At 42.5% G+C, this 27844-nt stretch overlaps 1 protein-coding gene across 2 annotated transcripts; it reads left to right on the plus strand.

Moving 5' to 3' along the window:
- ADNP2 (ADNP homeobox 2) lies at positions 1-27406 on the plus strand. 2 transcript variants are annotated; one of them, XM_023919599.2, is made up of 5 exons: positions 1-142; positions 5695-5851; positions 14075-14194; positions 18675-18764; positions 22106-27406. In XM_023919599.2, exons 3-5 carry the CDS (start codon positions 14087-14089, stop codon positions 25037-25039), a joined length of 3132 nt encoding a protein of 1043 aa, XP_023775367.1. In that variant the 5' UTR covers positions 1-142; positions 5695-5851; positions 14075-14086; the 3' UTR covers positions 25040-27406. The 2 variants fall into 2 exon arrangements, with proteins under 2 accessions (XP_023775367.1, XP_023775366.1); XM_023919598.2 differs by having other exon boundaries at positions 36-142; positions 5695-5855.
- Positions 27407-27844: the final 438 nt, after the last annotated feature.

Here is a 27844-nt window from a genome sequence, read left to right on the forward strand (position 1 = left end):
GGCGGGTGGCGGCGGTGCGGGACCGCGGCGGGCGGCGGCGGCGCGGGACCGCGGCGGGCGGCGGCGGCGGCCGCAGGAGGAGGAGGAGCGGGAGCAAGAGGAGGAGCAGCGGCGGCGGGGGCTCCCCCTGCAGCCCGGCCGGGTACGTGCGGCGGGGCGGGGCGGAGGGCGGCGAACGCCCTGGTGGCTGCGCTCTTTCGGCTCGGCGGGCGCCGCGAGCTCGGAGCGGCTTCCCCGAGCGGGCGGGAAGGGACGGGACGGGTCCGGCGCGGCCCCATCGCGTGAGGCGCTTTACACGGGGACGCTCCCCCGCTGCCGGCTGTGAACAGCTCGTTATCACCGCTCTTCTCGCGTTTGTTGTTTAATTTCAGGTCGCACTTCAGCGATGAAGTGTTTAAGGAACCAGCTTAATGGCTTGCCCTGAAGTCTGTGGATGAATAATTTTAATTGCTTTTAATGAATTGTTTTAATTTGAAGCAGTTTGTGGCAAACTGTAGCGTGGGCAGGAACGGCACACCTACAGAACTAGCACTTCATCACCGGATAATGTAATCGGTTAATGGGATGTAAAATTATATGGAATATCCTTGTGGTGCCTCAGCAATGCATTCGTTTAGGAAAAAAGTTTATGAATAATGTAAATAAACACAATCCACACAATGCAAGCCATGAAAACCATTTGAGTGCTCTTGCTTTGTGGTCGAGAGCAGGTAATGGGGAGTTCCAGTTGTTCGGGTTTGTAAACGGAATAAAAGACACGTGTCTGACTCCTGCTGCAGTGTTTCAGTCCTGTACTGTCAAAGTTATGAGCAACAACTCACTTTCAGCTGATAAAATTGTGACGGGTAAATTACTGGGGAGGAATTAGTTGTTGCCCTTAAGAATTTTCTGGTTTTTCAGTTTTTCAACAAAAAATTTGTGTTTGTAAAAAACAGTTGTAAAGAGCTATAATGAAATACTTAAAAAGATTCTTGAGTTATTGAATCCATATTCTAGAAATCCCAGTGCTCCTTTTAATAAACGTTCTCTTTAATTTTGATCAAAAAAAGGGAATTTCTTCAGCACAATATTCAGAGGAACTGGGTAAGAAATAAAGTATATGCTAAGCTGTAATAAGACCTATTATAAGGTATACTCTATATGATAAGCTGTAATAATTTCTGTGGTTTGTTTCATGGAAGTTTTATAAAAACATTTCCCAAAAATTACAGCAGATCTTTAGAAACAAGGAAGAATGCAGACAGTTTTGTTATGCATTACCTTTTTCCATTGAGAGCTTCTGGATTTGGACTAAGTGTTACTGCTGGTGGAGCTGGTTTGTGTTTGAACACTTCAGTCCTTCTGAAACCTGTTGCACAGCCCTAGGTTTTGGGGTTTTTTTCAGTTTTGTCCTCTTTCTGACTTGTTAAGGTTTTGGATTATCTGTGTGGTGGACTGTTGTGTGCATTTGTACAGTGCAAAGTTTTGGGGCCACACCAAGCTGACAAAGTGCAGCACAAATGCAGTGGTACTCCATCCTGGAATAGCTGTGCTCAGGGTGTGACTGTTCTGCTCACATGCACATGGGGCTGACAGATCCTGCAGGATTTGAGTGGGCTCTATGCAGATGAATATATCACCTAGAATAAACTTGGGTCCTGCAGGGATCAAGGTTCAGGTTCCGACCGATGCCCAGAAGGGACTCCCAAGGCAGTCAAAGCATTGTGAGAGTTAGTGCTTTTGGAAGGTTCCATGAATTGAAATGGTAGTGTCCCTTTATGGTAGTGTCCCTTTATGGTAGTGTTCCTTTGTCTCTTACCAGTCTTGGATAGCAAGGACTTGGTTGTGTGTTAATGAAACATTCACAATAGTTATTTAAATCACAGTAGTGGAAGTTTGTGATCTAAATTTTCTTAGATTTATTAGGTAAGATGCAGGTTGTTGTGCTGCATCTTCATCTCCATCATCACATATACTACTGCTCTTCATTTTGTTGGCAGCTGTTGAATGATGGTCGTCTTGGTGTTGGGCAAGGTGACCTTTTTAATAGATGTTTATATAGATTTATAGCCATGAAAACAGCAGAATTATTATGACTCTAAGAGATGTATGATTTGAAATACCCAGAGGTTTCTGATATACCTGGACAAGGAAGAGTTAAGTTTTTTTCTCTACCTGAGTTTTCTGTTAAGTTGCCCTTGGATAGAAATTTTAATATATGAAGATAAAGAGACAAACTTTGTAAGCTTTATTAGAGTATTAAATTTTGTTTAAATTTGTTTTAAATTAAAACAGATAAAACAACAAACAGGAATAGCATTCATCTAGTCAATCAACTTTTTCTTTAGGAAGCTTTATTCTCTCTCCCTCCGTAGGTTGGATAAGCTTTGATGGTGCCGACATAATGTGCTTGTAAATCTGGTTGGGTCTCTTCCGGAAGGCAGAGATAAAAGAGTCCAGGAAATGGAACTGACCATGTAATGTGTGGTTGAGCCACATCCCCAGGCGTGACTTCTTAGTGGACTTGTAAGCTTATCAGAAACAAAACAAAATTGATGAGAGTAAAATCTGGCATTGCCAAGCCAAATGCTGATTCTTCTAGGAAATTTCTTAGTGTGCCTGTCCTCCTAGCTGTGCTCTCTGCCCTCCAGTGTCCTTGTTCCTTGTGTTCTTAGAAACAGATCACATGCTTTCATTCTGGTTTCATGAATGAAGTAGTTTTTATTGTTTTCTGAGCTGATACTAAATTGTCAACTTCTGATGAGTTTACTATAATGAAATAATTCTTTATCGGTGCTTGTCAGTTCTGCTAACTGCTGAAATACAAGTTGGTAAATAAACCTTTCAAAATACTCCAACCCAAATGCTCCAAACCTATAAGCTTTTATAAAGGTCCTATAAAAGGTACAAACCTTTTAAAAAGACCAAAGTCTTTATAAAAGTCTCTTTCTCAGTTACTAGTGACAGTTACTAGGTAAAAGTTACAAAAACCATGAATGATTCAATTTCCAAGGCAGATACTATGAAAGGACAAAGTTTCATAAGTCATTCACAATTTCCCCACTCTAAACAGTTCTTTGAGCAACAGACTAGTGAAGGCCAACCACTTAGGAGCACATCTGGAGATCTTGCTTCTGTACAGATTATCTGGTATCTAAAAGGGTTACATTATGGCTATTTTCTCTGTGGATCTTCTAACATGCCTCTTTTCCTGAAAACTCTAGAAATTCCTGATTATCTAGTTCACTGGATTTTGCTGGAAATACTTGCATGCCCATTGAATGCATGGATTCACACATATGAGCATCTTCTTTGTGCCTGCTCCATACCAAGTCCATTTCAATTTGCTTGCAAATGCTTACCTCCTGTAGGATCACAAAAGTGGTGTGGATTTCATGTAAGGAAGAAAGCTTTCAATGTGAACGCAGTCTGTCACTGGAGGAGGTTGCCCAGAGAGGCTGCCAAACCTGACTGGCCAAAACAGAATGCTCTGGCTGCAATTAATTACTGGAAGCTGGACTTGGTGTCCTCTCAAGGTTTCTTCCAAGGTGAATGAGAATGGGTCTAAGAAGTAGAATGAATAGGAACTCAGCATTTTGTTACGACTTCTTACTTTGAGAGGTGCAATGTTAGTGGTTTTGCTTTTTTTTTTAATGCAGAGAAATGATAGTAAAAGATAGTTACTTTGTAAGCTGGTATCTTTGACTACTAAGATACTGTGCAGACTGTTACCCTGTCTTTTAGGATAGTCTTAAAAAAGTACTGCAGTACTGCTGGAAGGGAAGAGTTGCATTTGTAATCTTTGAAAAGGCAAATGTAGTTAGTTGAGTGTTAGAATCTATGATAACAAATGTAGAAAGGAAAGGATATATAGTGTTGAATAAAGTTCCACAATGTATATAATTATGGAGATGTTATCTGAACAAGAAACAAGTGCAGAAATAGCTTAATGGCTAAAATGCCTGAGCAAGAGTTGAATAGCCTTAGAACTGAATTTGAGACATCAGCCGCTAAAATTATTCTTTTATTTTGCTAAAAACTTGCCTTGGTTCTGTTCATGAAATGACACTGAGTATAAAAACTCAGTGCATTATCAGTTTTTTTGGAAACAACAATTAAAAGCAGTGAAGGATAAATTTTTGTCTTTTAGGTAGGCAGCGCACACTAAAATGATCAAGACTCTCGGTAACCCCAGTTTGGTTTTACTGTAGTCCTTTCAGGTTAAATTTGCTGGTTAAGAATGGAATGTGGACAAACAAATGCGTGGAACCAAAGGGCAAACTATGGTGTCTGAACTACAAGAAAAATAAATTGCTAGTATGAAAATATGGATAATAAACTGCATAATAATCAAGGAATTAAACTGAGGGCTCGAGGAAGTCAGCTTAGAAGGTTGATCTTTTGTGACCTTTATGGTGGGGCAGTGCTGGTCTAATTGATAGAGACACCCCAGGAGGACAAATTTAGATTAGATATTAGGAAGAAATTCTTAACTGTGAGGGTGTTGAGGCACTGGCAGGGGTTTTCCAGAGAAGTGGTGGATGCTCCATCCCTGGAGATGTTCAAGGCCAGGTTGGATGGGGCTGTGAGCAACCCGGTCTTGTGGGAGGTGCCCTTGCCCATGGGAGGTGGTCTGGAACTAGATGATCCTTAAGGTCCATTCTGAGAGGAATGACAGGTTTGTCTTTACAAACAAGCTGTGGGTCTGCTGATAAGGTGAAACTATCACTGGGAGATAACAGAAATAATAGGATGGATTCCATTGAAGGATGAAGGAGGCACTGAGGAAGCACCATGAAATCCACAAGAGTATTAGGTGTTCCGGGAAGCCTGTACCTCTCAAGTACCTCAGCCAATGAGGAAAGAGAAGGGACACGTGGCTGGGAATCAGGGTAAAAAGGAGGCTGCGCCCTCCAAAAATTTGAGAGACCCCAGGGGAATGCCCCATGGCCTCTCCCTTTATTCGAATAAAGTGAAAGGACTCCTCTGTCTCCTTTTTGGACATAAATCTCTGGTGTTTGTGGATTAATTTTCCTGACAATTCCAACCCAAACCATTGTGTCATTTTGTGATTCTGGTGTGAGATCCTTTAAGATCCTTACTCACAGCAAGGTTATTTAAATACCTACTGAATAACACTGCGTGTGATTGCACATGGTGACCTTTGGATTGAAGACCAACTGCTTGGAAACTGGAAAATAATTTATATTCAAGTTTTTTCTGTTACAGTGGTGGTTTTGGTGTGTTTTTCTTTCTCCTGGATTAAAAATGTCAGACTGATTACTGGTTAAGAAGACTGTTGAGGTACATGGATGTTGCATACTATGCCTTGTAGACTGTTTCTTATTTGTGAGCTAAACATGCCTCAACAAATGCCTGCTTCAGATTCTTCAGTAGTGTCAGCATATGAGTAGGAAGACTGAAATGGGGGAACTGTTTGCATTGAGCCTAATGTATTGAACCATGTCTCCTTCTGGCTGATCTGGGCATGGTGGTGTCCAGTTAGCTCTGTTGTTACCTGCACTGGACCATGGGTTTGATGTGCATAAACTGCTGTCCTAGAGGGACTGATCTTAAAGCTTTAACTGGAGACTCTGCAAATTCCTGGTGGACTTCGCTTTGAAAAGAGTGAAATTGATTTTATGTCAAATTTTTGCTCTTTGCATTTTGAGAGAATACTAGTCCAGTGACTCTGATTTATTCCATTCTCTCTAGGTTCCTGTTCTACACCCACCCCAATGGTATCAGAATGTCTTCTGGACTGCTTGGTGATAAAAAACATTAGAAAACAAGACTAGCATCTGTCAAATGGGGTTCCCTCTCCATTTCTCTCTACACACCTTTCCTTTTGGGGGAGAAGAAGCAAAGAATAGTATGTGAGTTGTTTCAATTTTAATTATTAACCCCTCAATTATATGTTTTGTATATAAGTTAAGGTTTGAGGGGGTTACACACTAGAGCATTTTTTGTATGGTTTGTGGGGTTTGTTTTTTTTTGTGTTGTTTTGGGTTTGTATTTTTTTTCAGGCTTAGCTTGTAGCTGGTGTCTTTTGTGGAAGGGGCTTTTGCAACTATTTGCATGAAAGTTTTATCATTCAGAGTAGAGCTTTTGTATTGACAGGGAACTCACTTTTTTGGTAAAGTACAGCTTTTCAAGACATTTGAGACTAATTGTGCTGAAGTACTGTTTGGGGATTTCTTTCTTTCTTTCTTTTTTTTTTTTTTTTTTTTTTTTTCTTTTTCCTGTTCAAGTGTGTCCTGGATGGGTGAATTGTTTAGCAGTAAGGAATATGATGATGTGAACACTTCTGGATCCTCTGGTAGCTATTTAAGCACTGGAGAAGCTTCTAGTGACCTTTTCCAGTGCAGGCTTAGGCTTAGGTTTTGCATTCTATGTCTATTGTATTTTCTTAAAGCTCAGCCTAAATTGCATCTTGCTGTAATCTAGGAAGGAGTTGACAAAGGCTGACATATTTCTAAAGCTGAGCCCATGAGGATACCTTACAAGTTTGCAAAAGTAGAAACTTCTGCAGGAAATCTAGATTTTATTAGCAGTTATATTTTAGGCATGTTACATGCATGACAGCAAACAAAATTATCAAAGAGACTTCTCACCTTGATGCTAACATTCAGGTGAAAGGTGTTGCATTTCTCCTTCCTAAATGATACTACAGTAATTTTCTGAATAGAACTTAATAAAATTCTGGTGTTAGTGTTCTTTACAAAAGCCCTGCAAAACCAGTGTTTCTGCCATGACAATACAAAGAGATCTGAAGGAAAAATTCCGAATTTTCTGTAGATAGAAGAAATCTAAAGATTTTTTTTCCCTCCCCACATTAGATTCTGTTTCCTTTAAAATCAGTTAGGTGATCTACTGGGAAATACTAACGAGCCCACTTCTTTGGCTTAAGGATTTTGGGTTTTCATATTTAAGAAATGGCATCCTGGCCCATATCAGCAAAAGTGTGTCCAGCAGGACTAGGGCGGTGATGGAGCCTGTACTCTGCACTGGTGAGGTCTCACCTCAAGTGCTGTGTCCAGTGTTGTGCCCCTTGGCACAGGAAAGACAGTGAGGAGACGGAGTGAGTTCAGAGCAGGGCAGTGAGGCTGGGTGTCCTGGGTTGCAGTATATTCTATCACCATCCTCATGTACTGTTGAAACCAGGTGAGGCAGTGCTCCCTGCCTCCCCCCCCCCCGGGCTACCTTCTGTTAATGGGCCCATCAATGCCCTGCCCCATGACTCATAGATAACTTCCCCCTGTATTGTCCCCTGTTAATGGGCCCACCACTGCCTTGCTGCATGACTCAGAGATAACTTCCTCCTGGACTGTTTTCTGTTAATGGCTCATCAAGGCCTTATCTCATGACTCACCATCCCATTGTGAGATGCTCCTCCCCGAGGGAGGAGCCAAGCATTCCATACTGGATATAAGCTGAGAATTCGAACACCACAGCAGCCCTTACCTACGGGACTTCCAGAGGACAGGAGCTACTGCTGGACTTTCAGCTGAAGACCAGACCCCCTTTCTTCCAGAGGATCACGCTTCAACAAGACCACCTCATCTGGACGACTACCATCACCCTAACAGGGTTCCAGGCTGTATTCTGACTCTGTCAGTGTTTTTGATATTATTGCATTTATTCTTTTTATCATTTTCCTATTAAATTATAATTCTGACTTGCGATCTCTCACTGGTTTGATTTCAAACTAGTACATATTTTGGTGCCCAACGTGGGGCATTAACCTGAGAGAAAGTCAGAATTGCAATTTCATATTAACAGAAACCTATCCACCATGGTGGTTGGCTTGTCTATATGGGTACTGTATCTTGCTCTCTATATTTTCCCTCACATGGGGAACTACTTGCCTGTTGTATTGCTCCTGTTGAGACCAGGGAATGGTATGAGAATTGCTTTATTGGTTTATTATGCTTATGGCATGATAACCTGTGAGGCAATGAATACCATTCGGAATATATACTCAATTTTGTTTGCTTGTCCTAGTCTGGGCTGCTACATCTGGGACCTTCTCAACAATCGCACCCTGCCCTTGGTGGGAAGAGTGGAGAGTGGTTTCTTCCAGCCTTTCAGGTCAGGCACAGCAGTTTTTAAAAATATTGAGTTCTCTCTGGATGCCAAGGACAGCCTAGTCTTGCTGTTTTGTTTTCTCTGCATGGCCTGCACCATGTACACCATGCTTAGAAACAAAGCACTGTTTGGTGTGGTACAGCGTCTTCTTGAGGAGGAAGAGAAAAGAACCAAGAGCAGAGCAACAGCATCCATGACCACACAGACTGCCACAGAGGAGAAAGGAACCAAGAGCAAAGCCACAGCGTCCGTGTCTACGCAGACTGCCACAGAGGAGAAAGAAACCAAGAGCAAAGCAACAGCATCCGTGTCCACTCAGACTGCCACAGAGGAGAAAGGAACCAAGAGCAAAACAACAGCGTCCATGTCTACGCAGACTACCACAGAGGAGAAAGGAACCAAAAGGGCCATGAGCACCTCCACACAAACAGTCACCGAACCAGAGCAGCCTAAACCGGTAGAAGTTGCCCCCATTCAGAAAAAGAAATCAAAAAGCAAATCAGTCCGCATAGTGACTGATGAGGGTGAGGCAGGACCTTCACACGCAGCGGAGGAGACAGAACCAGAGATTATCACTCGCTCTCTATCCCTAGGTGAGCTGCGTGACCTGCGGAGGGAATTCACCCGCCAGACGAACAAGTCCATCCTAACCTGGCTGCTCCGCATCTGGGACGCTGCAGCAAACGACACCATCCTGGATGGAAGTGAGGCCAGGCAACTGGGATCGCTGTCCCGGGATGTGGTCATTGACCAGGGGATTGGGAGAACCCAAGAAACTCTCAGCCTCTGGAGGCGACTGCTGACAAGTGTAAGGGACAGATACCTCTGCAAAGAAGACCTCCAGGTGCACCAGGGGAAATGGAGCACAATGGAACAGGGTATCCGATGCCTGAGGGAGTTGGCTGTGCTGGAGATCATTTTTGCAGAAGATGAGAGATTTCCTAAGAGCCCAGATGGTGTCCAGTGCACGTCACAGATGTGGCTGAGATTTGCACGGCTTGGACCAGAGATGTACTCCCGTTACCTGGCAACACTGCAATGGAGGGAAGGTGAGGACAGGGTGGGTGTCCTGGCCAATAAACTAAGAATCTACGAGGACACTGTCACTGCCCCGTTTCGCACCCATGTCTCATCTGTGGAAACAAGGCTGGCTGAGCAAGTCCGGAGCTTGATTGAAGAGGGCCATCAGAAACTAAAAAAGGAACTTAAGGAAGAAATTTACCACGTCTCCCCAGAACCAACAAGAGTCTCTGCTATTAGGAGTAGGCATTCCCCAGCCAGGGAGAAAGGATACACTCCACGAGGTAACCTCTGGTTTTTTCTCCAGGAGCATGGAGAAGACATGAGGAAGTGGGATGGAAAACCCACCTCCTCCTTAGCAGCCCGGGTACGTGAACTAAAAAGAGGGACAACTACCACAAGGAGCTCATCTAGAGCCAGCGCCGCTCCGGTCTCTCGTGGCCAGAACATCAGAAGGTATAGAAATGATGATATGAGTGATCCTCTTGAAGGGACATCAAGAGCATATTCACCGGAGGAGAGCAACGTGCACCATGACCAGGATTAGAGGGTCCCTGCCTCTAGCCAGGTAGAGGAGAGGGACAACCGGATCTATTGGACAGTGTGGATCCGATGGCCTGGCACATCTGACCCACAAAGATATACGGCTTTGGTTGATACCGGCGCTCAATGCACTCTAATGCCATCAAGGTATGTGGGAGCGGAACCCATTTCTATTTCTGGGGTGACAGAAAGATCCCAGGAGCTCACGGTACTGGAAGCTGAAGTGAGTTTAACTGGGAATGAGTGGCAGAAACACCCCATCGTGACTGGTCCAGAGGCCCCATGCATCCTCGGCATAGATTACCTCAGGAACGGGTACTTCAAAGACCCAAAAGGTTATCGCTGGGCTTTTGGGATAGCTGCTCTAGAGACAGAAGGCATCAGACAACTGAGTACCTTGCCTGGTCTCTCAGACAACCCTTCTGCTGTGGGACTACTGAGAGTTGAAGAACAACAGGTACCAATTGCCAGAGCAACAGTGCACCGTCGGCAATACCGCACCGACAGAGACTCTGTGGTCCCCATCCATACGATGATTCGTGAGCTGGAGAGCCAAGGGGTGGTCAGCAAAGCTCGTTCACCCTTTAACAGCCCCATATGACCAGTGCGTAAGTCCAGTGGAGAATGGAGACTGACGGTGGATTACCGTGGACTGAATGAAGTCACGCCACCACTGAGTGCAGCCGTACCAGACATGCTGGAGCTTCAGTATGAGCTGGAATCCAAGGCAGCAAAGTGGTACGCGACCATTGATATTGCAAATGCGTTTTTCTCCATTCCTCTGGCAGCAGAGTGCAGGCCTCAGTTTGCCTTCACCTGGAGGGGTGTGCAGTATACCTGGAACCGATTGCCCCAGGGGTGGAAGCACAGTCCTACTATCTGCCATGGACTGATCCAGACTGTGCTAGAAAAGGGTGAGGCTCCAGAACACCTGCAGTACATTGATGACATCATTGTGTGGGGGAACACGGCAGCAGAAGTATTTGAGAAGGGACAGAAGATCATCCAGATTCTCCTGAAGGCTGGTTTTGCCATCAAGAGGAGCAAAGTCAAGGGACCTGCCCGGGAGATCCAGTTCCTGGGGGTAAAGTGGCAAGATGGACGGCGTCAGATTCCCACTGAAGTCATCAATAAGATCACTGCGATGTCTCCACCGACCAACAAGAAGGAAACACAAGCTTTCCTAGGTGCCATAGGCTTTTGGAGAATGCACATTCCTGAATATAGCCAGATTGTGAGCCCTCTCTACCTGGTTACCCGCAAGAAGAACAATTTCCATTGGGGCCCTGAACAGCAACAAGCTTTCGCCCAGATCAAGCAGGAAATCGCTCATGCGGTAGCCCTTGGTCCAGTCAGAACGGGGCCAGAAGTGAAAAACGTGCTCTACTCTGCAGCCGGGAACAATGGTCTGTCCTGGAGCCTTTGGCAGAAGGTGCCTGGTGAGACTCGGGGTCGACCACTGGGATTCTGGAGCCGAAGCTACAGAGGATCCGAGGCCAACTACACCCCAACAGAGAAGGAAATTTTGGCCGCCTATGAAGGAGTCCAAGCTGCCTCAGAGGTCATTGGTACTGAAGCGCAGCTGCTTCTGGCACCCCGACTGCCGGTGCTGGGGTGGATGTTCAAGGGAAAGATTCCTTCCACGCATCATGCCACCGATGCTACTTGGAGCAAATGGATTGCCCTCATTACACAGCGTGCCCGTATTGGAAACCTGAACCGCCCTGGGATTCTGGAAATTATAACAAACTGGCCTGAAGGTGAGACTTTTGGATTATCTTCTGAAGAAGAGGAGCAAGTGACACGTGCTGAGGAAGCCCCACCATATAATGAGCTACCGGAGAGTGAAAGACGATATGCCCTCTTCACCGATGGTTCCTGCCGAATTGTAAGCACTAACCGGAAATGGAAAGCTGCTGTATGGAGCCCCACACGACGAGTTGCACAAGCTACCGAGGGAGAGGGTGGATCGAGTCAGGTCGCAGAACTTAAAGCTGTCCAGCTGGCTTTAGATATTGCTGAAAGAGAGAAGTGGCCGAGGCTCTATCTCTACACTGACTCCTGGATGGTAGCTAATGCTCTGTGGGGATGGCTGGATCGCTGGAGAAAAGCCAACTGGCAGCGCAGAGGGAAACCCATCTGGGCCGCTGAGATTTGGCAGGACATCGCCGCTCGGGTGGAGAAGCTGATCGTGAAGGTTCGACATGTGGATGCTCATGTACCCAAAAGTCGGGCTAATGAAGAGCACCGTAACAATGAGCAGGTGGATCGAGCTGCCAAGGTGAAAATATCACAGGTGGATCTGGACTGGCAGCACAAGGGAGAATTATTTTTAGCTCGTTGGGCCCATGATGCCTCTGGTCATCAGGGACGAGATGCAACGTACCGATGGGCTCGTGAGCGAGGGGTGGACCTTACTATGGACAGCATCTCACAGGTTATCCACAACTGCGAGACCTGCGCTGCAATCAAACAGGCCAAGCGGGTGAAGCCTCTGTGGTACGGTGGAAGATGGTCCAAGTACAGGTATGGGGAAGCCTGGCAAATTGACTACATCACCCTTCCCCAAACCCGCCAAGGCAAGCGCTACGTGTTGACCATGGTGGAAGCAACCACTGGATGGCTGGAGACATACCCTGTGCCTCATGCTACTGCCCGGAACACCATCTTGGGCCTGGAAAAGCAAGTCCTTTGGAGACATGGCACCCCTGAGAGAATCGAGTCAGACAACGGGACGCATTTCAAGAACAGCCTCGTAAGTACTTGGGCCAGAGAACATGGAATTGAATGGATCTATCATATCCCTTATCATGCACCAGCTGCTGGGAAAGTTGAACGGTGCAATGGACTACTCAAGACTACCCTAAAAGCACTTGGTGGAGGAACCTTCAAAAATTGGGAAGTGAACTTAGCAAAGGCCACCTGGATGGTTAACACCAGAGGATCCATCAATCGAGCTGGTCCTGCCCAGTCTGAACCCTTGCACACGGTGGATGGAGATAAAGTCCCTGTGGTACACATGAGAGGTATGTTAGGAAAGACTGTTTGGATTAATCCCACCTCAGGCAAGAGCAAACCTATCCGTGGGATTGTCTTCGCTCAAGGACCTGGTTGCACTTGGTGGGTAATGCGGAAAGATGGGGAAACCCGATGTGTGCCACAAGGAGACCTCATTTTAAGTGAGAACTGTGTGTAAGGTTCCATTGTATATATATATATATATGTGTGTGTGTGGAGTTTAAGGAAGGTACTGATTTGGAATTATGTAGATGGTAATAGAATAAGGGGTGGATTATGTCCTGGGTTGCAGTATATTCTATCACCATCCTCATGTACTGTTGAAACCAGGTGAGGCAGTGCTCCCTGCCTCCCCCCCCCCCCCCCCGGGCTACCTTCTGTTAATGGGCCCATCAATGCCCTGCCCCATGACTCATAGATAACTTCCCCCTGTATTGTCCCCTGTTAATGGGCCCACCACTGCCTTGCTGCATGACTCAGAGATAACTTCCTCCTGGACTGTTTTCTGTTAATGGCTCATCAAGGCCTTATCTCATGACTCACCATCCCATTGTGAGATGCTCCTCCCCGAGGGAGGAGCCAAGCATTCCATACTGGATATAAGCTGAGAATTCGAACACCACAGCAGCCCTTACCTACGGGACTTCCAGAGGACAGGAGCTACTGCTGGACTTTCAGCTGAAGACCAGACCCCCTTTCTTCCAGAGGATCACGCTTCAACAAGACCACCTCATCTGGACGACTACCATCACCCTAACAGGGTTCCAGGCTGTATTCTGACTCTGTCAGTGTTTTTGATATTATTGCATTTATTCTTTTTATCATTTTCCTATTAAATTATAATTCTGACTTGCGATCTCTCACTGGTTTGATTTCAAACTAGTACACTGGGGAAGCACAAGTCCCATGAGGAGTGGCTAAAGGAGCTGTGCTCATTTAGCCTGGAGAAGGGGTGGCTCAGGGGAGACCTTAGGACTCTACAGCTGCCTGAAAGGAGGGTGTAGCCAGGTGGGGGATCTGTCTCTTCTAACAAGTGACAGGATGAGAGCAAGTTGCACCGGGGAGGTTTAAATTGGATATTAGGAAAAACTTCAGAACAAGGTTTGCCAGGTGCTAGAATGGGCAGGCAAGGGAAGTAGTTCAGTCCCCATTCCTGGAGGTATTTAAAAGACACATAGGGGTAGTGATGAGAGGCATGGATAATGTTCCACTGACTGTGGGGGGTTAATGTTTAGACTCAATGATCTTAAAGGTCTTTTCTAACCTAAATATTTCTATTCTTTTTCAGATTTTAGTTCTTATTTTAACAGTGTTAAATGCAAATCTCTATGTTCAAGTATTTTGTACCTTTTTCTGTTCTTTTTTATTTTTTCTCTTTTTTTAATTTTGTTTCTTAATTTTTTTGGTTGTATTTTTCTTCCCCCAGGAAAAGTGCAAAATGTTTCAAATTCCTGTTCAAAACCTTGATAACATAAGGAAGGCTCGAAAAAAGGTGAAGGACATTCTTGTGGATCTTGGTCTTGACAACTGCAGGGAACTGTTGAAGGTAAAGCTTTTAAAAGAATGTAAACCAATCTGAAATGGAAACTTCTGATACATATTTCACTTCCTGGTGTATATATGATGCTTTTCTGACATAGATATTTTTGGGGGGGGCCTTACTTCAGGGGTGACTCATTACCTGACTGCTCCTACCCAGGGCAGGAATTTAGTGTATTAGTATGTAGCACTGCAAGGGGGTGTATTTCTTAACTAGATGTGTTACAGATGGTGCTGCATGTTCTGTTAGTAATGTTTCAACAAAAGGAAACAGTACAGCTTCAGGAAAAAATGCCACGTACTGATGAATTGTTATTTGTGTGCTATGCAGCAACTTTTTCAATTCTTTTAAAATCTGAAGCAGATGAGGACCTGAGTCTCCTCAAAGGCAGCCCATCACATATGAAGGGCAAGCCTCTGAAGAGACATGCAAATCATAAGTCTTTCTGAAAATAGATAAGCCTTTAAACTTTGTGTCCAGTGAAAAATACCAACATGGTCTTACTGAGTTGTAGTTTGGTTCTGCATCTTAAAAAGTACATGCAGGTGTACTGGGGCGATTAAGATAAACCTAGTACTGCTGTTGCCACCTCCAGAAGAAAGTTCTGTGCATCAGTCAGGAAAGATGGACACCATCAGATTGGAAAGCCTAATACCAAAAAAGTGCAAACACAGGAATGTAATACCATTTCTTAACAATAGTGTATTTCAGTGAGCTGGTGCACAGGCTTTTTTGGCTGTTGACTATATTCACAACTGGATGTTGACCATAGTCAAGAAAGAGGTTGATTGCTTCTGTATGGCAGTACTAAAGTAGGCTTAACACTCTGTAAGGGTGCTGTTGTGTCATTTGAGGTGGTTTCCTTCTGAAATTCTGTCAATAATTGGAAAAAAAAATTGTTCAAGACTATATGCATAAGAGATTTTGGAACACTCTTTGTTATTGCAGTTGAACAGTGTTGTATATATCTAAATGTTGTAATAGCTCAAGGAAAATTATAATGTCTAGTAATTTCCATTTACTTGCTGTTTTTATTTTGTTAATATTGTTCTGTAATCACACGTCTAACTTGGAGGCTGCATCTGTCTTGAACATTTGAACTAGGAATGTTTTGATGGTGACAGGTTTTTACTGTGAAATTGCTTGTGGTCTCTTTGATTGTTGCATGGACTTCAATGGTAAATAAGTAATAAGTTGTTTTGTTTTTGGGAGTATTTATAATTTGCGTTTAGTTTATTTTGCTTAGTTTTTAATAGCTAGTGGTGGTGGTAAACCTTGCAGACATTTCCACTGTGGAAAAATCTCTATGAGATTTGGGCCAAAAAGTACCATGTTGGTTTTTTTTTTTTTTTTTGCAAATAATTCTCTCTCAACCAAGTTCATAACTTCAGTTTGTTTTTTCCAGGTAATCTGAGACTAGTTTCGGTACAACTTGAGAAGTAGGAAGAGTGGTTTCTATAGCTTGATTTGTACTTGGTTCATACAATTATGGTATTTCTTTAGCATGGGATGTGTGAGGTTTTAATAAAACTTAAAATCATAGAAGGCCTTGGGTTTGATGGGATCTTCAAGACCATCTAGTGAGAAGTACCTAAAGTTTGTTTGTTTTCTCAAATATTGAGATTGATTTCTGGACTTTTTTATGAACGGGGTGGACAATGTAGGAAGTGGATTAAAATATGATATGCTGCAAATATGACCTGCATCTGGTCTTAACATTGGTCTTGCACTGTTGTTATAAGGCATGATAATGGACAGTAGTTTGTGTGGAAGATGAAGGAATATCATGTATGACTAATTCATCTCTGTAGCTTAGAGAGCAAATGGATTAATTTTTAGCTTAATTGACCTCTGCTAGGAAGAAAACATGAGCATTTTGGCTGGAGTACTAGTTTGATTCTCCAAGTAGTGTGTTTAACTACACTGGAAGGTCAGAGGTTTTCCTTTTGTAAACAGTTTCAGCTTTTCTAACGTATTATGATCTTTAGGGCCATGAAGGTGATGAGAGGATGGGAGCACCTCTGCTCTGAAGCTGAAGACATACTGAGAGAGCTGGGGTTTTCAGCCTGGAGAAGTCTTTGGGGAGACTTCATTGCAGCCCTTTTTATATGGACAGATAGGGGCAGCAGTGTTTTAAATTAAAAGAGGGTAGGTTTAGATTAGATATTAGGAAGAAGTCCTTTATTCAGAGGGTGCAGAGGCAGTAGCCCAGAGGAGCTGTGGATGCTTCGTCCCTGGCAGTGTTTAAGGCCAAGTTGGATGGAGCCCTGGGCAACCCAGTTGAGTGAGTGGCATCCCTACCCACGATGATGGGGCTGGAACTAGATAATCTGTAGGGTCCTTTCCAACCCAAATGGTTCCATGTTCTATTCTATGATTCTGTGTCTTCGTTTAAACTCTCAGCTTTTTGTTTTTGTTATGGAAAACCATGATAGTTTTGATATAGAGGGGAGAACAGTTCTTAGTTTGAAAATGTTTTTCTTTTCAACTTAAAAATAACCATTAAGCATAAGGATATTAGTCAGGCTTCTCAGAGGGCTTTGTTCCTTTCTTATTACCTTTCACTTTTCTTGTTTTTGTCCCTGCTGGAAGTGAGAAATGTGGGAAGGGCATAACTAATTAGTGGATCTCTGTTTAAAGCAAGGGTTCACAACAGCCATTTGCACCACTGACTAACTGTATTGATAAGAATGGTTATTTTTATTAAAATATATTCCTCTGTAGGAAATAGCCATTTCAGCAAAATTATCTAGATGTATTATGTATGTTTGGCTTGTGGAAATGTGGTGTTTAAGTGTAGGAGCCTGTCTCTCAAACCAAAAACAGAACAAGTTGCAGATAAGCCATAAACTTTAAGAGACCTTCTAACATTGCGTAATTTACTCCAGCATGTTCTACTGAAAAAGTTTTAGTAAATCTCAAGTCTTTATTTTCTCTATCTAAAGTTCTGGGATTTCTCTTGTTCTTTTGTTACATGCAAGAGTTCTTTCTAAGGTTCCTGATTGTGGTGGGGTTTTTTTTTGTTTTGTTGGTTTTTTGTTTGTTTAGTTTTGGGTTTTTTTTTTAGGCTTGGAAGAAGGGCAAATACATGACTCATTCAGTGTCTAGGTGTTGATTAGATTGCAAGGGATGTATTTATTGTTGCCCTGAACTTTTCTGGATTCTCTTTGAGCATACCTGATGGTTGAAAGTTGAAAAGGTAGACAGCATATTGCAAACTCAGCTGCATGTTTCTAAATTCTTGAATAATGAAGTTAAAATCAGATTATCACTGGCATGACGTTCTGGCCTAGTGTAACCTGCTGAACACACAGGAATGCTCATATTTGCATGGTGCAAATGGACAAGAGCCTAGTGTAGACAGCCTGCATTAAGTAGGATTCTGTATTTGATTGCTGAAGCTTTGTTTCTCCTTGTTGCTGACTATATTCTGTGTTGCTGCTAAATTTCACTTAACACAAACTATTAGATTGATGAATTCCACTCCTTTTGTAAGGTCATCCTGTCTTAAATGTTATTTGTTATCTGCATCTGCTGTTGCAGTGGGGTTTGGTACAGAGATGGAAATCATGCCTTCTTTAAGTATCTGCAGAGTTTTGAATGAAGAGGGATTTGTGAAAGGGAATAATGTGAGGGGAGAAGAGATGCAAGTTTTCTATGGGTAAAGCCTGGATTTGTAGCCCGTGTTTCATCCAAGCATTCTGGTGTGCTGTTGAATCTAGTTTAGGGACCTCAGAAATGCCCAGTGAACAGGAATCTAGGTTGGTCTTTTTGGTTTTTTTTTTTTTTTCTTCCATTAAGTTTGTGTTTAAATATATATGGGTCTCAGGAATCTGGAGATGAACTTAGTATTTTTAGGATAGTATCTGACTTTTGCTTCAGGGATGTGAACTGCTCTGCTGGGATTAATTAGAAGAAGGCTGTTAGGACAGTTGCTTTCCCTGACACAGTTGTTGCAAACACAAATATTTTTGCTTTTGCAGCTTCAGGAAAAGCAGCTCTTGGAAATCAACTTTGAATGTCTTTTGTTTTTCCAAGTTAAAAGTATAACAATTCTATGCAGATTTAATACTAAAACCTGTTGCAAAGTAAATGGTAGTAGTAAGTTAATAAATGGAAGCAAGCAATGAAATATTACTGATGAAGGTAGAGGGGGGAAATATTTTAAGTGTTCACAGTGACCTTGGCTGGAAGCAGTGGAATTCAAGTGTAAATATTTTCACTCCCTGTATTATTTTCAGTAACTCTGAAATGTTCAGAATTCCTACTCTATTACCAGGCAGTCAGGTGAACAAATATTTGAGGTAAAATAAATTAAAGATGGTCAAAGAAGTAATTTCTTTGAATAGAGTTTTGTGACTTCCAAGTCATCCTCTCTTTGTGTGGGTTTTCGTTTCTTTTCCTTATTTTTGACTGAGAATTTCATAATATTCAGAAAAGACTGCAAAAGCCTTGTTTTCATTTCTTGTTTTTATTTTACTTTTAGAATCTTAAAAGTTTTGATGCAGGTGAAAGCTACTTTCGTAACACTTCATGGAGTGATGTCTCTCCTTGGGAGCCTGTGGGCAGAAGGAAGGTATGTATATTTGTGACTCAAATTCTGGGTATACATGTTGTGTAGAGTTGGTGAATTTCACAATTTTCAGAAATTGGAATGCAGCTTTTTTATGGAAAAAATAGCTTTATTTTTTTAATTTTTTTTTTTTTTTTTAGTGCTATTAGTTAGGGAATACTCTTATATTTCCTGCTTGTTTTTCCCTGTAATGCAGCTGGGTATGAGGACTTCAGTTACCGTTTTCAGTCTTTAGGGATACAGCCCTGAACATCAGTGCTAAGATGTCACACTGATGATGTTCTTTCTGCCCTTTAGCCTAACCTAATATGTAGTCTTAGCATGGTCTTGTGTGCAGCCTGGCTCCTGTTTCATTGGAAGGGTGAAAATGTGATTACATAGATGGAAGGGGATTAAGGTGAAATTATTATTAGTGGCAGTGGAAAGCTTTCTGGTTAGAATTGTGTATGTGAAACAGCCTTTGGTTCTGTATAGCTGCCCTCTATAAGAAAGGCAGGGTTGATGTGAACAATTCTTTAATTGTATATAGTTTCTAACATACTGTGTATAGAGCAGAGGAGTATGTCCAGAAAAAAAGGTAGACTTGTCAGTCCTGCTGAAGACTCCTGGAGCCCCTCAGTGCCTCCTTAAAGAAGACCTGTCAATGAAGTTCAGTGTGGAGCTGATAACACGTTGCTTTGGAGCAGACTTGCTGTGCCTTTTAGATACTAACCTTGTTCCTGTCCATTTCCTTAAACAATTTTGGTTTATTAATGTGTATCATTCACATTTCATGCTGACTAGATTTGGGAAAAAAGAAGTAGATCCTTCAGGATGTTCTTTTCCAAAGTTGTTGCCATAAGGGGAAAATAAGTCGTTTCCTCCTGTAAACTCAGTAGGCTGGAGAAGATGTCTGTGTAAGTGAAGTTGGTGGTTTCCACTGTTCATACTATTTTTAGGAAGACATTAACAATTCTGAAAGAACTTTGTTTTTTTTGAGGCTGTTCTGTCTTTCTGCATGATTCTAGGTTGTGGGGAATGTGAGACTACACAACAGGAAGTGTCATTATGTTCTGGGGTAGGTTCTTTGAAGGAGGACTGATTTGAGTTTACTACAATGTCTCTACTAAGCCTTCTTTCGGATTCCATTTTTATAGTTGAAGGTTGTGTTGGTCAATCTCCAAGATGCTTTGTTTTTCCTAAGTGGCTTGTAATTCTTGTCAAATTTTCTATAAAACTGGCATGCCATTGATAGACTGTAGTAGCACTTGTGAACAGAAAAAGCAGATGAGTATGCAAGGAGAACATGCTTGGCAGAATGGTTTGTAAAGTGTTTGTGTGGAAGAGCTGTCTTTCACAGATTATGAGAATATCAAAACAGCGTACTTCCGCATGCTTCTGTTCGGCTGAAAGAGAATTGTTTGGAATTTTTTTCTTTGCCATTTTACTCCTTCAGAAGTAGTGAGGCATATCTTCTAGTAATGGTCTGTGTGCTTCATTAGTGTCAGTGGCCTTTCTTCAGGTGGGATTGCTTCACACTTCAAGATTGATGCGTCTGCTAATTTGCTTTGTTGCTATTTACTAGCAGCTGAGATTAGACACCTAAAGAGTATAAATAGAAGATAATTCAGTGATAGTTAGCAGTGTGCTTCTTCCGAACAGCCTTAGCCAGCCAGTGGCATTGTCTGACCCAGTCTTTTGAATTTGGAGCATAAATTTTGGTTGTCATCAGGAGACAGTCCTAGTACTGCTAGTAGATGGATGACTAACCTGCCTGGCTATATCCCATGGCAAAAAACCCCATACCTGCATTGTTAGTCGCTTTATTGGGAACGGCGAGAACGACACAGACTCTTGTGGAGTCAAACTGGAGAATTTCTCCCAGTTTATTACCTCAGGTCTTTTTTATAGACCAATACATGAAAAGTACAGAAAAGAAAACTCTTATTGGTTAGTAAACTAACACATCACCATTATTGGTTAGTGGAGTATACCACCCCACCCCTCGACCTTTTCTTGCAAGAAAACAAGGAACAGACAAACAGCACCTGCAAGGCTGTTTTCTATCTCTGAGGATTGTTTTAATTCCTCCTTATGAATTCCCAGGCCACTTTCCCAGGCAAGACTGAGGAAGTTATGTGGCCTGCAATTTCACAGGCACCGTGCTCCCTGCTTCAGAGTTAGCATCCATAGACTGTTAGTTGTAGTACATACCTGCACTGTTAGTTGCAGTACATACCTGGACTGTTAGTTGCAGCTGCAAGTTGTGTTACTGTTCTTCATGGTGTGTCCGTGAGATATGTGTGATCTAACTGGGCTGGATGCTGTAGCGTCAGAACAGCTTGTTCCCTCTGGGTTCTGTTTCATGAGGGCAGAAATCAGTGGGGTGAGAAACATGTCTGAGGGAACAGACAGATTCCACTGGATTTTTGAGAGTGCTGATTTGTCGCATGGCTGTTGCTGTGACTGATTCTGTAGTTTTTGGTAGGAACCAGGGTTAACTTCTAGGAAGCTGATCAGAAAAAGCAGTTGATGGAGTTTTTCAGAAAGAGCAAATAATGCTTATATAGATATGAAAATCAGTGCTGTCATGTGACATAACTCAGGGAGCAAACCACTGCTTAGTGCAAGGTAGATGTGTTCTTAAGCAGTTAAAATACTTTCCTGAGAAGAATTATGTATGCTCTACACTGAGTGTTTTTGAGGAAATTTCCTAAAACATTACCATGATGCGATGCCCAGTATGTGTGAATTAATACAAATTGTATATATGAGTTAATACATTGCTGCTTTATCACAAAAAGGGGATTTTACTACTTTCTATTATTATTTTGGCTCCAAAAGAATGTTCTTAAAAAAATCAGTTTTTTATGGCTTTTGCTGGGAAGCTACTTCTGGGGAGTGTTCAGTGAAGAATAGGCTGTTGAAATACAGAAAGAAAATCCCTGCCTGTTATGTCTTTTCTTTTTTTGTCCAGTAGATAGAAGCTGGCCCTGGACTAAATAAAGCTTTATAAGTGTTATATTAAAAGGGCTGCTATTCCTATGTGCAGTGGGAATACAAATTCTTCCTGGATTGTTCTGTGACTCCTGTTTTTAAAAACAGGCAGGCTTAAGAATTATTTCTTGTGAACTAGGGTAGAAGTAAACTTATTTAAGGCTTCTTAGTAAATTATTAGAAAATAAAAAAGGCACAAACATTTCTCCCCTTAAGTATGTCATCTTTAAATGTGCTTTTCACACCAAGAGGAAAACTGTGAAGATACATGCTATACATCCAGCGAAGGCATTTTTGACAGGTGATAATGCAGATTTAAACAGTTACCAGTGGCTGTTTCTAAGTGAATGTTTTTCTTTTGTTTGCAGAGATACAGAACCAAGCCGTACTGCTGTAGCTTATGCAAGTTCTCATCCAAATTGCTCACTTCTTTCAAGAATCACTTGCATCGTTGCCATGAGGACGAAATTGACCAAGAGATGGTGGTTTCTTGCCCAAAATGTACATTTTCTTCTCATCCCAAAGTAGTGGGAGAACACGTCTGGATGTTTCATTCCTCTAATAAACGAATACAGAACTATACAGTCAGCATTTTGGATGGCATGAAACAATTTAGGAGTGACATCATAAACTTCACATGTCTAAAATGTCAATTCACAGACACCTTGTATTACAATATGAAGAGACATGTGCTGATGAACCATTTTGAAAACTTATTAAGTGTATATTTCGGTGAGAAATGTGATGAAAGCACACCAAATTCATTTGAGTTCTACTGTAAAAAATGTAATGCTCCTGCAAACAACCCAGATTCTTTGATGTACCATGTATTGACAGCTGAAACACACAGAGACCTGGAGAACAAACTTCGATCTCTGATTTCAGAACGTCTTAAGAAACCTGGATTTGTGAAACAAATGTATATTGCTCCAAAGCCTGTCTCAAGTGTAGCAGCAGCCGCTCCATCTGCAGGACCTGCTGCTGTCCCAACAGGTGCTGTGACAGCTCCGTCTTGCATCCAGGTTGCATTTCCACAGAATAATCAAAACCAGAGCATGGTGCAGACACAAGCAGTTCAGAACACAGTCGGACCAGTGACTGTCCCAAGTGCCTCTGGCAGCCTCCCACAAACCACTTGTGCTTCTGCCGCTATGTCCTTGCAAGTTGCTCTTGTGCCCAGCAATCCTCCCGTGGCTCAGAACAACCTTGGTATTCAGCCATCACCTTCACAGCCCGTTGTTGTTTCCCATGGGCTCCCTCTTAATCATTCTGTTGGGACTATAAATAGAACTGTGGCCCCTGCAGTTCTTCCTCTTAATCAGCCAGTGAGGCCTGGGCTCTTTCCTGTTAATCAACCTATTGGTACCATAAACAGTCCAGTTCCAACTGGAACACTCCCTGCTACTCAGCCTGTCAGCCCTGTGAATCAACCAGTTGCACCAGGAGTCCTCCCTGTGAATCAGCCAGTTGCTCCAGGAATTCTGTCTGTCAGCCAGTCACTACCTGTGACACAGACAGTTGGGTCGGGTCTTCTCCAGCTTAACCAGCCTGTTGCCTCTGGGGTGGTTCCTGTCACACAGCCTGTTGGACCTGGGTTTCTTCAGCTTAATCAACCTGTTGCCCCAGCAGTTATCCCAGTAAATCAGCCAGTTCAGCCTCCAGTTTCTCAAAGTACGGCTTTTTTGACTGCGGGCTCTATACTGAGGCAGTTGATTCCCACTGGCAAGCAGGTTAATGGGATACCTACTTTCACGCTGGTCCCCGTCTCAGTCACTTTGCCTGTACCTCCTGGCGGTGGAGTAGCGACTGTGACACCTCCACAGGTGCCTGTCCAGCTCATGCAGTCAGGGTCAGTGGCTCAGCTGTCCCAGTCACCAGCCAATGCTCCCTCTCCTCCCCTGGTTTCGACCTCTGAGAATGTATCCTTACAGGCCTCCCCGCCTGCTCCTGAAACAAGCCAGGCCGTCAGACAGGCCAAGCAGTGGAAGACCTGCCCTGTTTGTAATGAGCTTTTCCCGTCAAATGTCTATGAGGTGCACATGGAGGTGGCCCACAAACCTTGTGAAATAAAAGTAGAAACCCCAGAACCTCACAAACTTGCAGCTTGCGCACCTTTTCTGAGGATGACAGAAAAGGCGATCCGGTGTTACGCTTGTAAATGTTTTCTCTGTGAGGAAGAGCTCATGAAGCATATCTTCATGCATGGCTTATCTTGCTTGTTTTGCACAGGTACTTTCTATGACTTAAAAAGCCTTGTGGAGCACAACAAAACTGCACACAATGGGAGAAAGCAGTTGCATGCAAGTTACAGCAACAGAGGAATTCAGCTTGGTAATGATGCTCAGGGTGGCCTTGTGTTTCCACACTTCGATTTCAACACAGTGCTACCAGACGAAGACATGGGTGAAAAGGAAGTACATTTGGCAGTTCTTGTTGGAGTATATTCAACAATTCTTGTCCCTGTTTACATCAAAGTGAAACCTCAGACAGCGCAAGTGAACAGGAGATGCACCAGAAAAATGTTCACCTGTCCCTTTTGCTTAGGTACGTTTGCTGGTAGAGAAACCTATGAAAAGCATTTGAAAGAGAGGCATCATATAATGCCGACTGTGCATACGATTTTAAAGTCTCCTGCTTTCAAGTGCATCCACTGTTGTGGTGTGTACCCTGGAAATATGACTCTGACAGCCATTGCTGTACATTTGCTCCGTTGTAGAAGTGCTCCCAAAGACACCAACTCGAGCCTGAAGATGCAGCTTGAGCGCACTGAGAGGAAAGAGCTGCTGTTTCTGAATGGTGAGAAGCATATTTCTGTGTTACTGAAAAGAAAGCAATCAGATTCCTGCTTTGTTACAGAAGACCAAAGGAATAAGGAACAGCAGCCTCTGGGCTTAAGTACTGGCATAGCTCTGTCTCCAGAGAACGAAGTGAATTCAGGGGTGGTGCCTTTCAAACGACAAAAAATTAGGACTGAGATGAGGAAGGTTCCTTCTAGTGAGGATTTCCGCTTTCTAGCGGTAGATCCTAATCATTATGATCACAATTCATATGAGGCACAGAGACAGTTTTTGTCAGACTACTTTCACAAGAGGCCATATCCTTCTAAAAAAGAGGTGGAATTGCTTTCCTTGCTGCTATATGCGTGGAAAATTGATGTTGCATCATTCTTTGGAAAAATGAGAAATAGATGCTTAAGGTCGATAAAACGTCACAGACCGTCTGTGCTGATGGGTTTCAGTATGTCTGAACTAAAAAACATTAAGCACAGTTTGAATTTAAAAGATGGACCATTGGATGTGTAACCCAACTTTTTATAATAGCTAAAAGCAATCCATAATTGCTTACTTACAATTTAGCAGTTTATTATATTGTTTAACTTGCAGACTGGCCTGTTGAAGGGTGCAGTAATACAAAAAATATCATTCACTTGTGACTGTTATTGTGAAAGGCACACGTAGTTGTGTATTTTGAAAGCTAAAACCTTCAGACTTAAACATCTGGAATTTGTTTTAGCTTTTAGCTTTTTACCTTCCTTGGGGGTAGTGTTGTGAGTTGGGTTTGGTTTTTTTTTTTTTTTTTTGTGATTTTTACTTTTTGGGGGGAGGATTGTTTTGTTGTTTTGTTTTGTTCCATTTCTTTTTCTTCCCCTCCAGGATCCCATTGCATTTTTTATACCACCATGTAAAACCCGTGTCCTTATTAAAACCAAATTTTATTTTATTTTATTTTTCTGCAGTGTCAGCTTTTCTAAGTAATGAAATGTGTAATGGTGGTTAAAATAACAAGATGAACTATGTGAAAAAGGTGTATTTGATTATTTGTATTTTTAAGTCCTGATACTTTTGAACTATTTCTGGTTTATCTACTAAAGAAGTGATTGCAGCCATTACATCCATTGCCCCTTCAAATTCCCAGTGCACTGTTAGCAGTGAAATACATGGCATTGTGGTTTTTTCCTCAGTCAGAATACCTGTGCCTGTTAAGTCTGGTGATCTGTAGTTCCTGCTGAGTATTGACATGGTGAGGACTGAGGGGCTTTTGGGTGCCCACTGAAGTGTTACAGTGAACTGACTTGAAATGGTTGTGTTACCTGTTAAATAGATCTTGCTAACCAGAAGTGTTTATCCTTTTCATTAGCTGTTGAGGCCTGGTTGTTTATCTATTGTTCAAAGCTTGGCAGCAGCACTTACTTTATTTTCTTTTTCAAAAAACAAAGCTGCTTTGGAGAGTGTCAGATTGCTTTGATACATGGAGTATATGACCTCTGTGCATATGTGTAGAAGCCCTATCCAAGTATCACCCAAATTTGGTGAAAAGTCTGACATTTTAAATTGCTGTTTTATGAGGTAGTAACTGAGCAGAGCCTACTCCCCAGCAAATCAGATCCCTGGCCTGAAGTCTCTTGGGTCAGAAATGGTACAAACTAAGCCTGGATGGATTGGTAGCATCAAGACTTTAAGCTGTTGAGTACATGAGCCAGTGATACTCATGTAGTGGTTGGTGCTTGTTGGCCTTCAGAGGGCATCACAATAGTATAAAAACCAAACAGATTTACCTTGAGTATGGACTAACATCTTTGTTGCAGATTACAGAAAAGCTGTTGGGAAGGTTCACTTGAATTGAAGCACAACCTGGTGGCCACATTGAGGCCTTATTGAGTACTGTCCTTTCTGGATATGCTTGTTTTCATCTGGCTTGTCAAAGAGTGCCTCCAATATCAACAGCCAGTTACATAATAAATAACCTGTAACATGCATTGGGTTTATTTCCTCCTTTTCATCCCCCTCTCCCCACCCTTCTTTCTAAGAAGAAAAAAATTAGAGTTCACTTGTGCCAGTGATAGAAGGAAAGGGTGGTATGCCCAAGTTTACTTCTATTTTTTAAGGTAGTAAGTAGACTTTTGCCCTGTGCCATAGTTTTCAAAGCAGATACAGAATGTTTTATTGCTATTTCTGAAAGGGTGTGACATTTTTAACAGCATTTGGTGACTTCCTGCCTGAGGTTCTATACGCTGTTTGGAGTTATATTTTGGATAAAATCTTAATATTTTCATATTGATTGCTTCAAAGACTTTTAATGTGTATGTAACATATGGTTACTTAGAGAGAACCTGCAATTTGGAAAAACCTAGTAATTTAATAGCGGTGTTAAACAGTATTTATGGGATCAATTCTGTGCCCCACCTCAAAAAGTGATTGAGAAACAATGTGTTCTTATGGCCTCATAATAGCTCATTAAAAATTAAAAAGTAAAATATACTTGGCCATAGCACAGAGTTCATGAAACCTGTTCAGAGGGCTTTGGGTGAGGAAGAGAGATGCGCTCTAGAAGTCCTGAAATGTGAGCACTTACTCTTGCTCTTACAGCCCCTGCCCTGTGAGCCCTGTCTTCTTTGGGGTAGTTCTGCTGGTCCTGGTGAGACTCTAGCATGGGGGAGTTTGGCAGTGTGCATCTGGGGAAGGCTTGCCGTGAATGGGGGAAGATTGTGGAGAGAACAACGTGGCTGTGGGGAGCTGGGAAGTCATTTCGTGGTTCATCCGTGCTTGGGGGACCGAGGGAACAATCCCGTCTTTCCAGAGTTTTCCTACATAGTGTCCAGTGTTGATGTTAAACATTTTATTTATTGGATTTTATTTCACAGTTTCAAATAAACCAGATTTTTAACTTTGTGTTAGGTGTGCGTGCAAATGATTGCATATCCATCCTCTAACCTCTTTCAATACATTAAGAGAACTTTATGTGAACATTTCTTTTGGTACAAAATGGCTGTTGAAAGAGACAAGAGGGGAAAGTAGGAGAAAGTAAGATGTAGAACTTGGATCTAGATGCTTCAGGTAGATCTTAGTGCATATCATAATTATGTATTATCTCAGATATTAATAGCTGCATTTTTTTCTTAGAGACTGATATTCCTGAATCTTGGTACTAATTTGCTATCACTAAATGCTTGTGCTCTTGTTAAGTGGGTACTGTAGAAATAAAAACCAGATGAATTTTGAATTGTGAAAGTGGTGACTGAGAACATAGTTATGGTTGTGGTTTTCAGGAAAGCCAAGGAGCTTGAAAACAGCCAAGTTTAAAATCAGTGGCTTTAAGTAAATCAGGCT

Source organism: Cyanistes caeruleus, chromosome 1 (assembly GCF_971803275.1).
Source record: "Cyanistes caeruleus chromosome 1, bCyaCae1.hap1.1, whole genome shotgun sequence".
Lineage (NCBI taxonomy): Eukaryota > Metazoa > Chordata > Aves > Passeriformes > Paridae > Cyanistes > Cyanistes caeruleus.

Coding starts and splice junctions, on each gene's coding strand:
- ADNP2 (XM_023919599.2), top strand. CDS start 14,087: ATGTTTCAAATTCCTGTTCAAAACCTTGATAACATAAGGAAGGCTCGA. Junction 14,195..18,674: donor ACTGCAGGGAACTGTTGAAG/GTAAAGCTTTTA, acceptor TTTTACTTTTAG/AATCTTAAAAGTTTTGATGC. Junction 18,765..22,105: donor AGCCTGTGGGCAGAAGGAAG/GTATGTATATTT, acceptor TTTTGTTTGCAG/AGATACAGAACCAAGCCGTA.